This window comes from Cryptotermes secundus, unplaced genomic scaffold (genome assembly GCF_002891405.2).
Source record: "Cryptotermes secundus unplaced genomic scaffold, Csec_1.0 scaffold138, whole genome shotgun sequence".
Classification (NCBI taxonomy): domain Eukaryota; kingdom Metazoa; phylum Arthropoda; class Insecta; order Blattodea; family Kalotermitidae; genus Cryptotermes; species Cryptotermes secundus.
In genome coordinates this window covers 31,295-44,153 of record NW_019727391.1, presented here as the reverse complement: position 1 = coordinate 44,153, position 12,859 = coordinate 31,295, and the positions used below count along the sequence as shown (strand labels likewise).

At 38.3% G+C, this 12,859-nt stretch overlaps 1 protein-coding gene across 1 annotated transcript in view; it reads right to left on the bottom strand.

The window, feature by feature from the left end:
- Nucleotides 1–12,859, bottom strand: part of LOC111864625 (apoptotic protease-activating factor 1) — a 53,437-nt gene that overhangs the window by 26,847 nt on the left and 13,731 nt on the right. The window contains 7 exon segments of the mRNA XM_023851998.2: nucleotides 352–539; nucleotides 1,916–2,247; nucleotides 2,565–2,658; nucleotides 4,001–4,142; nucleotides 4,667–4,784; nucleotides 5,971–6,082; nucleotides 12,347–12,676. Coding sequence (XP_023707766.2) covers nucleotides 352–539; nucleotides 1,916–2,247; nucleotides 2,565–2,658; nucleotides 4,001–4,142; nucleotides 4,667–4,784; nucleotides 5,971–6,082; nucleotides 12,347–12,676 — 1,316 coding nt within the window.

Genomic DNA, 12,859 nt, shown 5'->3' with positions numbered 1-12,859 from the left:
AATATTACAGTATATAAATTATATGACTGTCATGTAAGGAGAAATACATTAGTAATATTTTATGTCAGTGATCCATTCAAATCTTTCAGTAACACAGCAATCTATTTAACCTTATGGTGTAGACAAGAACAGACCCTCTGAACAGATTTTATTTTGTGACATTTATATCCTGCACAACGCAGACGGTGGAGGGGTGTGTGTGTGTGTGTGAATATCTTTGACCTATGTGTATCTGTATCTGTATCTGTATCTGTGTGATAAAATAAAACAGTAAAACAGTAACAGAAAGCTGACAAGATTTCTCATCCCTGTTCTACATAAATGGCTAAACAGTAATTGCAAATAACTTACAAGAATTGCAGGTACAGTTTACTGGGCCTTCCGTTAGCAATCTTCAAAGCCTTCTTATAAACATAACTGTTTCTATGTTCCTGCAGTCCACACTGAACAATATCTATATCCTGGTACTTGTGTAAATCTAAGCCACGTGACTGTATGAATTGTTCAAAGTCTTTCAGTACAGACACAAGTTGTTCATCCTGGAAAGATAACATTTGTATGTATTAATATTCTCTTACCACTTTTCCTAGATAGCAAATCTTGTAATAATGTTCATTCAGTTATTCAATCTGGGATCAAATATACAAATTAAATGGGAGATGTACATATTTTAATCATCCTGGTCCCAAGTGTAATACACAAAAGCAAGAAGATTTACAATGATACAAACTGTCTGACAGAATTATACTTCTGGCTTTGTCATAATTTTCAAAGTTATTACATTAAAACCTTCATAATCAACAAAGTCTCAGTGTACACTTATTATTTCCTGCACCTTTCGCTTTCAGCAGGTAATATGAGAAAGGCTAACAACATAAAACGAACATGCAATATAAACCAGCTTAAAAAATAATCAAAAGACTTACTTATTAAGGGATGCTACTATTAAAACAGAAGATTATCTCAATAAAGTATTCTGCAATATTGGCTACTGATAAGCTATATTTCTAATAAGTTGATACCATAATTACTAATGTATTTCGATAATAATATAGACAGATATGTCCTATATCAATTTATTTTGATTTACAGGATAAAATACAAACAAAGGAATAATACTTTTTTATTTTGCACAACAGTCCATGTATGTTTGTACTCACTTTCTTAAAAACAAGCTTGATCACTCCTACTGCACTTTTCGTAAGAATTTTGTATCGTTCCTAGCAGATTTTATGTTTGTTCTTCAAAATACCTACTGAAATTTAAATTTAAATGAAGTGAGGCTTGGAAATATGGATTACGTGCACTGCTATCCTGTTTTCACTACATAACATCACAAACAGCAACCATAACATATCTCTTAAAAATAACATAAGTAACAAAATACTAAAATACTTAATGACTGTATGATGAGTGTTACAAGAGAAACAAAAAGTCCTTAAAATGGCATGGGTGCCTGGGGGAGAGTACTGCTGGGAAGCAGGAAAATGATGGAGTCATGGTATGTGGCAAGAGAAACTTCTATACTCATAAAAACCACATATCCATAAGAGAAATCTTGAAAGTATTACCCAGAAAACAAATATATATATGAGCATATGGTTGTACAATATTACATGCATATGCTGAATGTATTAATGCAACACAAATTATGTGCTTTAACCATCACTATACAGAATTTCTTATGCCCTTCAACAACTAACTGCCAGATAATATGCATGGTGGACACCAATTTTTATGGCAGGCAGGTCCTATGAAAAATGAACTCAATTATCTTATTAGTCTCAAACTATCTGGCAATACATGAGTAATGTTTCATTTAACAAACACTGCCTCACCCAAACTTCAAAGTTTTCAAACTGTACCCAAATTCCAGAGCTTTCAAACTGTACTTCAAGGTAATTCCATTACTTACTCCTCCAGTGATGAAACTGCCGTACTTCTTGTAATCAACCAAAAGATCTCCTGGACCTGTAATTTTCAACTTAGCACCAATAAACTCAAGATCCAGGTAAAGATTTGGAAATTCAGACCACATCTCCGCTTCATTCAAATGGTGACCGATATAAGAATATATGTAGTTATCATTAGGAAGATTTGAAAAGTTTCCACCAGAAACAGATTTGTAACAATTCAGAAGTTTCCTATGCAGGTCCTGAAATAAACAAAAATATTATACAAGTGAAATATATATTCACAATACATATACATACTCATGCAAATTCAACCACACTGAATTAAGGACCTTCCCAAACAAACAAAACTTGCTTTACTCTGATCAGAATAGGCTCCTAATTAATTTATATATATATGAAAAAAGTACTATGATGCCATGGAAAGTTGAAGTCCCTGTACTCAATTAATTAATCATCATGCCACAAAGTTATATGGGGTGGGGGAGTGGACGTATAGCTCCACCATTTTTTACTTCAAATTTACATGGAGATGAGTGGTCAGCTTCTTGTCCCGCCTGCTTTATGCAGGGGGAAATAGTCCCCGCTTCCAGTACCTATTGCAGAGAATGCTGGATGGACCCCAGAGGCAGCCTGGTCACTGTGGGGAANCATTCCATTTGGACACTGCAAGGGATTTCTTCAGAAACTCACTCATTATATCTTCCACTTCATATTTATTTCGTGACCAAAGTGTTTCCAGCACCTGAAAGACGAAGATTTTTATAAAAAAAGTTAAGAACAGAACCACTATCTGGGAGACACTGATTTCTGATGGAAAAGTAAATGCAAATTTTATAAGAAACAACCATATTCAAACATATTTCAATATTTTGATACAAATTACATTCTGGTTGGGTTTGAGGTTCTCGCAGCAGTGACTGTCTTGTGGAACAATATGCAGTGTAGCCTGGCAGTTCACTGATGTTCTGAAGGAGCATACTGCCTCCATCTTCAGAGTCAAGGAGTAAGCCATGCAGGTAACCAGCAAAAAACAGGGAGTAAGCAGAATGAACCATACCGAACATCAAGTTGAAAAATAGGTAGTTAAAGGAACTAAGAGTGAACAAACAAGAACAAATGGAAGCAGCTACAGACAATTAAAGAAACTCAGAGGGAGCCAAGAAAAGCAAAGGAATGAGTAACATGCATAGGCCCTGAAAGAAGTCATTCTACAGTATAGAAATGGTAGCAAGAGTACACTTTAGGGAAGCAGTGGGAGACAGAAAGAGCAAGAGGCAGTTGAGAGAAAGCTGTGAAAGGAAAGTTGGGTTGTAGACAAAGAGCACAGAAGAAATAGAGCAATAGACAACAGGAGGAAAGGTGAGAAAGAAAGAAGGAAGCTACTACAGAAGGAACAGTAAGGAACACTATGCAAGTGGGAACATACTCAGAAATCTGACCATACATGGGAGATAATATTAAAATTAATCTCACATAAATAAGAAGGATCTGGACTGGACTCAACCAGTCATTATAGCTCTGCCCCAACAAATGTCGGCATCTTGGAGTGTAGGAGGCCACCAGTTTTTCTGTGTACACATATTAAAACCCTGGATACATAAAATCAAATATGACTAGGGAAACTAGATACAAATAGAGATCCATGGGTAGCTGAAATATGTGGTTGGCATGACACTGCATACGCTAAAATTTAGAATGGCTGTGAACCAGTGCTGAAGCACAAAATCCAGTCCTGCAACCAGATGAGGTCTGAAAATTACATGTGCATGACAAGAAAGCAATATATTTACAGTAAAGAACATTTTTTTATTGCTAGTGGTGTGGGACTAAGTCCCTTGTACTGTGGCCACTTCTGGCCTATTGTACCAGCCCCAGATGATAGGTAAGGGTCATTGTGGAGCAATTGGTGGAATGAAGATTGGCAGGGGAAATGGAAGTACTTGGAGAAAACATGCCCCAGCGCCACTTTGTCGACCACAAATCCCACGTGACCAGACCCAGGATCGAACCCGGGCTGCCGCAGCGGGAAGCCAGCGACTAACTGCTTGAGCTATGGCGCGGCCCCCAGTAAAGAACAACTTTACCTCTGGTCTGATGTTCACATCCTCGACAAAGAGAGCAAAATCGTGATAGAAGCACTTCATATCATCTGGCAAATTATCAACACAGAGTCCAATAGCACCAAGCATGCCATCTTCTTGGGAAAAACTAAGTCTCTTTATTTTCCTGGAAAAGAAAATGAAGGTTAGTGTTTTCTGGGATGTAACACTATGTACTATGATAGATATTTCCATAACATTTAGATGAATATTCTGTCTCCATCTTCAGGGTAAAAGATATATTTTATCCAGATGATGGAAGCATGTGCCATTCCTGATGTTCCAGCGTTAATCATCAGAAAGCTCTGGGAATTGGAAAATTTTACTTCAAATTTGTTTCAAAATGAACTACAGCAAACAATCTAAGACATATTATATTCTTTAAGAAAGAATAACATTTCAGAACCAACTATTCAACCTTAACCACTACAACAAGAACATGTAACATACATCAGAAAGCCTGCACATCTTGTGTGTTTTTATCTATTTACTCAGTGAAAAATATAATGTGTATTCCAGTAGTTTTCTACAAGGGACAGAAGTAATCTTGTACACATGACGAAGCTAGTCCTTTCAGGATGTTTTCCTGCTTAAGTTTATATTTCTTGATCCTGTGGGATCCACTGTGATGAATAGGGAGGCTAAACATACCCATAATCACGCCTTGTTAAGGTATCAAGATAATAATTCCAGCGTCCAGGATTTCGTTGCACATCGTCTTTATTATCTGCCAACTGTGCTCCAATTAGTGCAATCACCATGGGGACACCTGAAAAATTAACATACATTTGTAGAAAATGAATTATTTATCACTGGTTGATGATCAAGACATACAAATATGTGCACGAAACTTCTTATCCATTACACTTGCATGGGGTAGGAAATATAGCCAGGTTAAATTCAAAATACTTTTGTTAATTTAATGTACTCTTACATGAAGCTAGCACTGAGTGAAAGTAAAATTCAGCCAGTCAGAACAATATGTAGTGAAGTATCCAACTGCAAATGCCATATCTTTCAGTGTTCACAGTCACTGTTCTAACACATGGCAACATCAAGCAAGTCATTGTTAGACTCAAATAGTAAGCAGTTGTATCTCTGAAGAGTATGATATTCTGAGTTGCAACACCATGCAGTCTGGTAGAAGTCCACCAGTGTTTCAGAGAAGAGTGGCATTATAACCAAAATAGTACTCTTTATGGTCTCTGCTTTCAGAATGTCAGATACAACATAGCTTAAAACTCCTCTGATTCCATGCTCATTAAACATCTCACTACAGTTTCAAGCCTGATTCCACATCCTAAAAGAGGTACATTGCAAAGAGGCTGTGTGTGCGCGTGTATGTGCATGCAAGTGCAATGATAAGACACGGGGAACTTTCTACTTGAATGTGTATACCTACAATATCATAAAATTGATTTTTACTTTATTTACAATTTTAAATAACATTAATATTTAGTTTATGTCATTTTATAAACATCTAAAAAAGTTGCTTTAAGAGCTGGTTCACTGCAGGTGGGAAGTCTTGTATTTTACTCCCTTACAGCTTACTTAACAATGCTATCAGTATCTCCGTTTACATAGCATCAAACAACAGGTAAAATGTAAGAAGGTAAAGTTGTCCCTTTGCTTAACTAATTACACACTACACCGCAGAGATGTACTGGTGAGTGCACGTATAGCTCTATATAGTCTTCATCTTGGCACTAATTGGAATTGAGAGGTTAGCTTTGGACACTGTAATGTTTGGTGTACTATACTACTATCAGCATTTCAGCGTCTTCTCACTTTATCTCATACTTCATACATTTTCTCTTGCCATGACCCACCTAAGCTTTATAGCATAAAATACCAAAGATATGTAAGACTCTTTGCCCCTTTATTTTTTTATTATGCACAATCAAAGTGATAGCATGTTACATTGTTTTCCCTTACTATCTAACCAGTCGCATTACCTTTACATAACTTATGAATTTTCTTGGCTTGAGGAGGCAGCTGAGATATATCAACTCCAACACATTTGGCCATTAAACACAGTGACTCCTGCTCCAAAAAACCTTCACTAACCTGCAATAAAGTTTCCTTCTGTTATATATTTATGTCACATACCACAATACAAACTCCACTTAATTGATTGTTCTGCAAAAGAGAGAAAAATCCATTTTTCATGATGAGACAGCATTTTCTTAGATAAAACAATTTATTCTAACAGCTTCTATATAGTGACAACGTAGGACTATAAAGTCAGAAGAGAGACGACTTTCAGTTTGTATAATGAATGAAGGTAACACTGAGTTCAATTTATTCCTATGTGTGACGGGAGCATTCCTTCCCAGATAAATTCTAGGAACGAATTCAGAACAGAATTATATGAATAGGAAACATCTGTTGAAGTTCAGTTTTCATTCTGACATCTATTTCACGGTTTCTGTTTATTACAGGCAATGTTACTCAAGTCTTCATTTCATGACTGTTGTTCTTAATGGGGTCAACGAAGTACGCAAACATGTATTATGGTAAGTTCTTGTTACGGTACATGAGTTGTATGAAATGCTTAACTGACTGAGAAAAAATACATGAGTACTTGTTTTTTAATACAATTCTATTTCAACACGCAGAAGTATGAACTCAATGCAGAACAGAAATACATTACTTCTCAAGATTATATAAGTACATACAGTGAAACAACTTTGGAAAACCATACAGTATGAGAACAGTGCATATGTTCCTGTGTGTCAGCAAGAGTGATATATCAGTGTGGTCCAAAATCTTATTCCCTTGACAATATAAAGGTAAGTAACACTGTACTGAATTTTATTAAGTGAAAATAGTCTGGAAACTGAATGAGACAATAGTGAAATTTTCACTTTCACATATTGACAATGAAATGAAGTGACTCAAAATCCATTTTACTTTACTAAATTTATCACTGGTTAAGTACAACAAATTCCATCGTAATCAACTAAATGATTCAGGAGTCATAGGTAATGATATATTGTATCATAAGGCCTCACACATAGAATAAAGGACCATAGAAACAAGCATTGCTAGGCAACCGCTTCGCAAACATACAACAACAGAGTAACTGTTGGAAGTGGTGTTTTCTATGTGGTCTGTGCTGAGGTTACATAACAAGTCAATCTGCAGTTGTGAGTTACTTCAGCAGGAGGGAGCCAGATGAGAACTAATGGCTGAAGTTGGAGGGTGGAAGTCAGTCCAGCCTAGGAGCTAGCAGCTGAAAGAAGTACCAGGATGAAGGCAGCAGTCAGAGTACAAGGTTGGCATGAGATGGTCACAACCCTGTAAGGACGTGAGCCCGGAAGCAGAGGAATGTCCTGTTGGAAGCTACTACCAAGCAACATAACTGACAACATTAGTCTCTGTGTGATAGTGATCTGTAATGTGTACTCACAAGCTGTAAAAGTATCCAGTAAATCCAATTACCAATCCAAACCCCGTCTATAGTACTTCCATCACGTGACAAATGGTGTCAGAAGTGGGACTGGATTGGTTGATAATTGGATTGAAGACTGCGTTGTGTGGTTACAACATCATACAAATGATGGAGCAGATGATGGTATGCCTGCTGGCTGAAATACGAACCAACCAAGCCAAGACAGACACAAATAATGAGAAGGTTGAAGTCCTTTGAGAAAATATGTGGACCAGTCAAGAAGATGAATGAAAACCTGAAGAGGTGCTCTCACCTCACAGATGGATATCCAAGCCAGGACAGAGACCACTCAACAAGAAATGAAAGCCAAGATGAACATAAGTCAAGAAAAAATAAAGGCCAGTCCCAAAGAAATGATGGCCGACATGAAAACCCAGATACGTTGTCTTGTTTCCCGGACGGATGCCTGGCACAAAGACATGCAAGGCCTGCCGAGAAGAGGCAGGGGCCTTCATAGGGAAGACAGAGACCAGGATAGAGACTGGCCAGAAACCAAGGGAAACTGAAAATAAGACTGACCTAGAAGTAAAGGTCATGGATTTGGAGACAAATCCAGAAGAAACAGAGGTCACAGAGCAGCATCAGGAAGCTCCTAGCGAAGATGTAGTAGACATGATTGGAGAACTGAAGGACTGGTCTGGCTGTAAGGCACCGCAGGCGGTTAACCTGCTGTGCCATTTGCGGGACATACAGGGTCACAGTCATAAAGGACTGATGGCCAAGAAGGGATAAGAGAATGGCTTGGAATGTAACAACAACATAAGGGGCTGAGGCCTAAATGAGTAGCTATGTCTACAAAGCAAGAAGGCATTCAACAAGACAATCAGGCAGACTTTCGGACTTAAGGTGGTGAAGCAAACAGTCAGCCTCTCCACTGGGCTGTGGAAAGTTAATTACTGGACATGGTGAAGAGTCGGCCACCACCTAAGCAGAGAAGAGACTACTAGTGACTTGCATGCTGGCGCTGTAGGAACACCAGCCACTTCCATAAGTGTTCTCCTCATAAATGGAAAGAATGGCGGCACACCAATAGGCTACTTGGGATGAGCATCCTTAGGGAGGGAGTAATATCACATATAGCCTCACAGACTAAATAAGAGACCAGAGAAAAACTATTGCTAGGTAACAGCTTTGTAAACATACAATACAGTAATTGTTGGAAGTGGTGTCTTCTATGTAGTCTGTACTAAGGCCGTATAACAAGTCGATCTGAAGTTGTGAGTCAGTTCGCCAGTTGGAAAACAGTTAGTTTGGCAGTTGGGAGGCAGTCAGTTCAGCTAGGAAGCCAGTCGAAAATTGACAGCTGAAGTTGGCACCTAGAAGTCAGTCCAGCCTGGAAGCTAGCAGGTAAAGGAAGTGATGACAGCAATCAGAGGATGAGTTGTCATGAGATGACCACCACCCTGTAAGGACATGAGCTCAGAAGCAGAGCAACGTCTGCTGCTGGAATCTGCTACCACACAACATGACTGAGAACACTTGTGTGTGACAGTGATCTGTCAAGTGCAGTCATGAGCTGCAAAAGTGGCCAATAAATCTAATCAATACTCTAAACCTCCATCTATAGTCACTCCATCACTTGATATTATGATGATTTTGGGGGTGTGTGACTAGAGACGGGGTATGGATTGGACACTGCGTTTATTGTTCACTTGTATACACCACTCAGAACTACAAATAATTATAACACTTGATGATTTCCACACTACAAATCACTCGACGCTAAGTCTTCTCAGTCTGTTTCTACTAGATGCTGCTTAGTAACAGCTCTCATCAAAGGCCATTCTTCTGCAGTTTTCAACAGATTTCTTGGTAATGAATCTTAGCACTGAAGATTCTTCAACTTCCGTGGTCATGCTAAGGCCTGCTGGTAAACGCTCCACATGTGAACTCTCAATTAATTATAATGGAACAATCTTCAGGATAACTCCTCAGCACAGACCATACAGAAAACACAGCCCCTCTATTGTTGTTGGGGTGTGTTTATTGCAGTTGCATAGCAATAGCCGCAGCATGGACCACATACAAAACACCATTCTATTGTTGCATGTAAATTGTGGGCGTTAGCTAGCAACGATCGCTGTTCCAGAGTCACTGCTCAGCAATGGGTCTATATGCCACAACATTAAGCCTGAAGTGCTGCAAACAGAAAAATGAAACATACCGTACTGAGAATGAACTCTGTACAGTTAGTTATAATCTAAGAACTGTATAAGAAATTACCTCCTGACGAATCATACTACACCAAGAAGTTAGTATGACCTCCAAAAGGGTTCTGTGCAAATAATGTGAGAGTTTCTAGGTATATGCAGGATGTGGACAAAATAATGGCAACACTAAGAAACTGAGGAACAGAATTTGTTCTATTGGTTACAATGAAACAGACAACAACACTGAATGCACTTCCTCCATTTGTTTACAGTCTGCGGTGCTCGTGTCAAGAGAATGAGCGACTGTGATGAGAGACAGTCCATGTGAAAGAATTGGAAAATGGGAACCTGTTGGATTTTGAAAGTGGACAGATCATTGGTACATGTTTAGCTGAGCACCTGTGACAAAAGACTGACATGTGATTAGGTGTGTCAAGAGTGACAGTTTCTAAGGCCATGTTGGCATATACGAATCATGGGAAGACATCAGTGAACACAAACAGCAGGCAAAAATCAGCAACAACACAAAGAAATTGACATATATCAAGAAAGAATGTCTAAAAAAAAATCACAGTACTACTGCAGCAGAACTAAATATTCTCTGAGGATCCTGTTTCCACAGTGTTCAACATGAGCTCTGCAAATCCAATATCCATGGTAGGGCTGCAATCGCTAAACCTCTCATTACTAAAAGTGATGCTCAGATGCATAAATAATGGTGTCACGACCATAAAACCTGGACATCAGACAACTGGAAACGTGCACGTGATATGGTCAGATGAGTCAGTCCTTCGCATTGTTCCCTACATCAGGAAGAGTTTATGTTTGGAGAATGCCCAAGAAAACCTACAACCTGGAATGACTGGTTCCAACAGTGAAACACGGGGAGGTTCTGTGATGGTTTCAGCAGCAATATCATGGTATTCTGTTGGCCCCATTATTGCCCTACATGGCCGAATTATTGCAAGGGAATATATGGAGAGGTTGTGAATCAGGTAAATCCCATGATCCAAATGTTATTTCTCAATAACGATGCAGTTTTCCAAGATGACAATGCCCCCTTTCACAAAGTTGGAACTGTTCAGTCATGGTTTTAAGAGCATGAACGTGAACTTCAACATCTTCCAAGGCCAGCATGCAAACATCACTGAACCATTCTGGTCAGTTTTGGGCACTAGAGTGTGGAACATATTCCCATCTCCAACATCTCTAGAGTAACTTGAAGATGCTCTTCAAGAAGAATTGTATAAAATTCTGCTAGAAACTGTTCAAAACTTGTACAAGTCAATTCCAAGGACTGCTGCTGTACTGAAAGCAAAAAGTGGTGCAACACCATATTAATATAGAATTGTGTACAGTACCTGTAGTGTTTCCAGTATTTTGTCCAACCCCTGCATGTCAAGAACACAAAATGATTTGGTATTAATAACACTTAAGATCCATGATGTGTACGTATTGACCATCTCCTAGTGCACACAATCTCACTTGTCACTTCACTACATGTTTCGGCATCACTGTGCCATCCTCAGGTGTGTTATTTATGTTAAACTATTGCACTGCTTGCCATCATGTGTCATTTATAAAACTATTTAAAATATGTATTCGTCATGTACTATAATAAAATTTATATATTAAAATTTGTTAAGATTTATCATCTTATACGTCGTATTTCAAACTCGCGTATTATATCAATCTTCCGCCATGGGAGTCGTTCTTCCTGTATCTTGTGTATACTGTGTCTTGTGACGTGTCCTTATGTGGCTGCATGTGTTGTAACATTTACGATTCCTGATGTTAATTCTGTTCTTAGGTTGTGAAACTATGCACATGTGGATAATGTTTCTGACATCAGATGTACATGCTGTCTCTGACATCAGGGTCAAGGTTTGTATGGGGGAGGGGGGAAGTTTCTGTGTATACCTAGGATCCTGTTTTGGAAAATAATAGGGTAAGTGGAGACAGTGCTTGTCTGAGCCAACAGGGATAGCAGGCTGGGACAGCTGAGCAACTAGCCCTTCTAGGGGCCATGGAATATACCANCTACATCAGGAAGAGTTTATGTTTGGAGAATGCCCAAGAAAACCTACAACCTGGAATGACTGGTTCCAACAGTGAAACACGGGGAGGTTCTGTGATGGTTTCAGCAGCAATATCATGGTATTCTGTTGGCNTTCCTGAAGATGGAAGCTGCATGCAACTCCAAAGCATAACTAGCGACTACCACAGAGTGTAAGAGCCGACTAAAATCAATAATTTAAAATTCTTATTCTGCATATAGAAGATTGGGTGAATTTTAACTATTCTGTATTTTACTGCATGAAATATTACTTTTAAGACTATCTTTTGTAATTTTTTTCTATTTACCTATTAATATGTTTTACAAGATCATACAACTTTCAACATTGTAAAAATTCAGTGATTGATCCCACATCAGATAGGGTCTATTGAACCACTGCAGAAAGTTGCAATTTTTACTATATCTGTGTTACTGATTATCCACCTGATGATTTTGTAAAACATGCAGTGGTAAAAACACTAATGAGGTAAGTTATTAATGCAATATTATTTTGTGTGACAGTTACATACCTAAAAACTCTGTCAAATCCATACAAACAGGATGTAACTTACGAAAATACACAAATAGAACTTGTGTATCATTAGTTTCATACTACAGTTTTTGCTTTGGCTTGGAAGTGGTTTCCTTCAAGTAAATATATAGACATATACCTTAACGAGACACTGTCGTCCTTCAACACTTTTCATGACCCAGCTATCTTTTGTGGTCACCAAGATCTTGCATCCTACATCAAATGCTTCAATGACTTCAGGGGAAGAAACATCATCAAGTATAAGAAGACCCTCACGTAGCGCATCACTTGTAAAATATCGGCGTAAACTTTCTCTTGCTCCATTAATACTAGTACTTGACTGAACCTGTCTCTTCAGTTCAACTTCTGGATGATGACTTAGCTTCTCCATCAGATCTGTCATATGGCACAGGAGATCACCAGACCTTTCCGTATTTATGTCACCAACACCAATCCAATACACGGCACCCTGAAACAACATTCATTGCTTCAAGAACACAGGCAGATATATAAGGATGATACAAAGTAACATTAGTGTAGGAAAAGCAACATTCAATGTAGTTCAATTGTTTAAGGCAAGATGTCTACAAAATATGGGAACAAAGAAGTCTGTGTAGTAGCAAGCATACAGTGCAATAATACAAGAATTTTA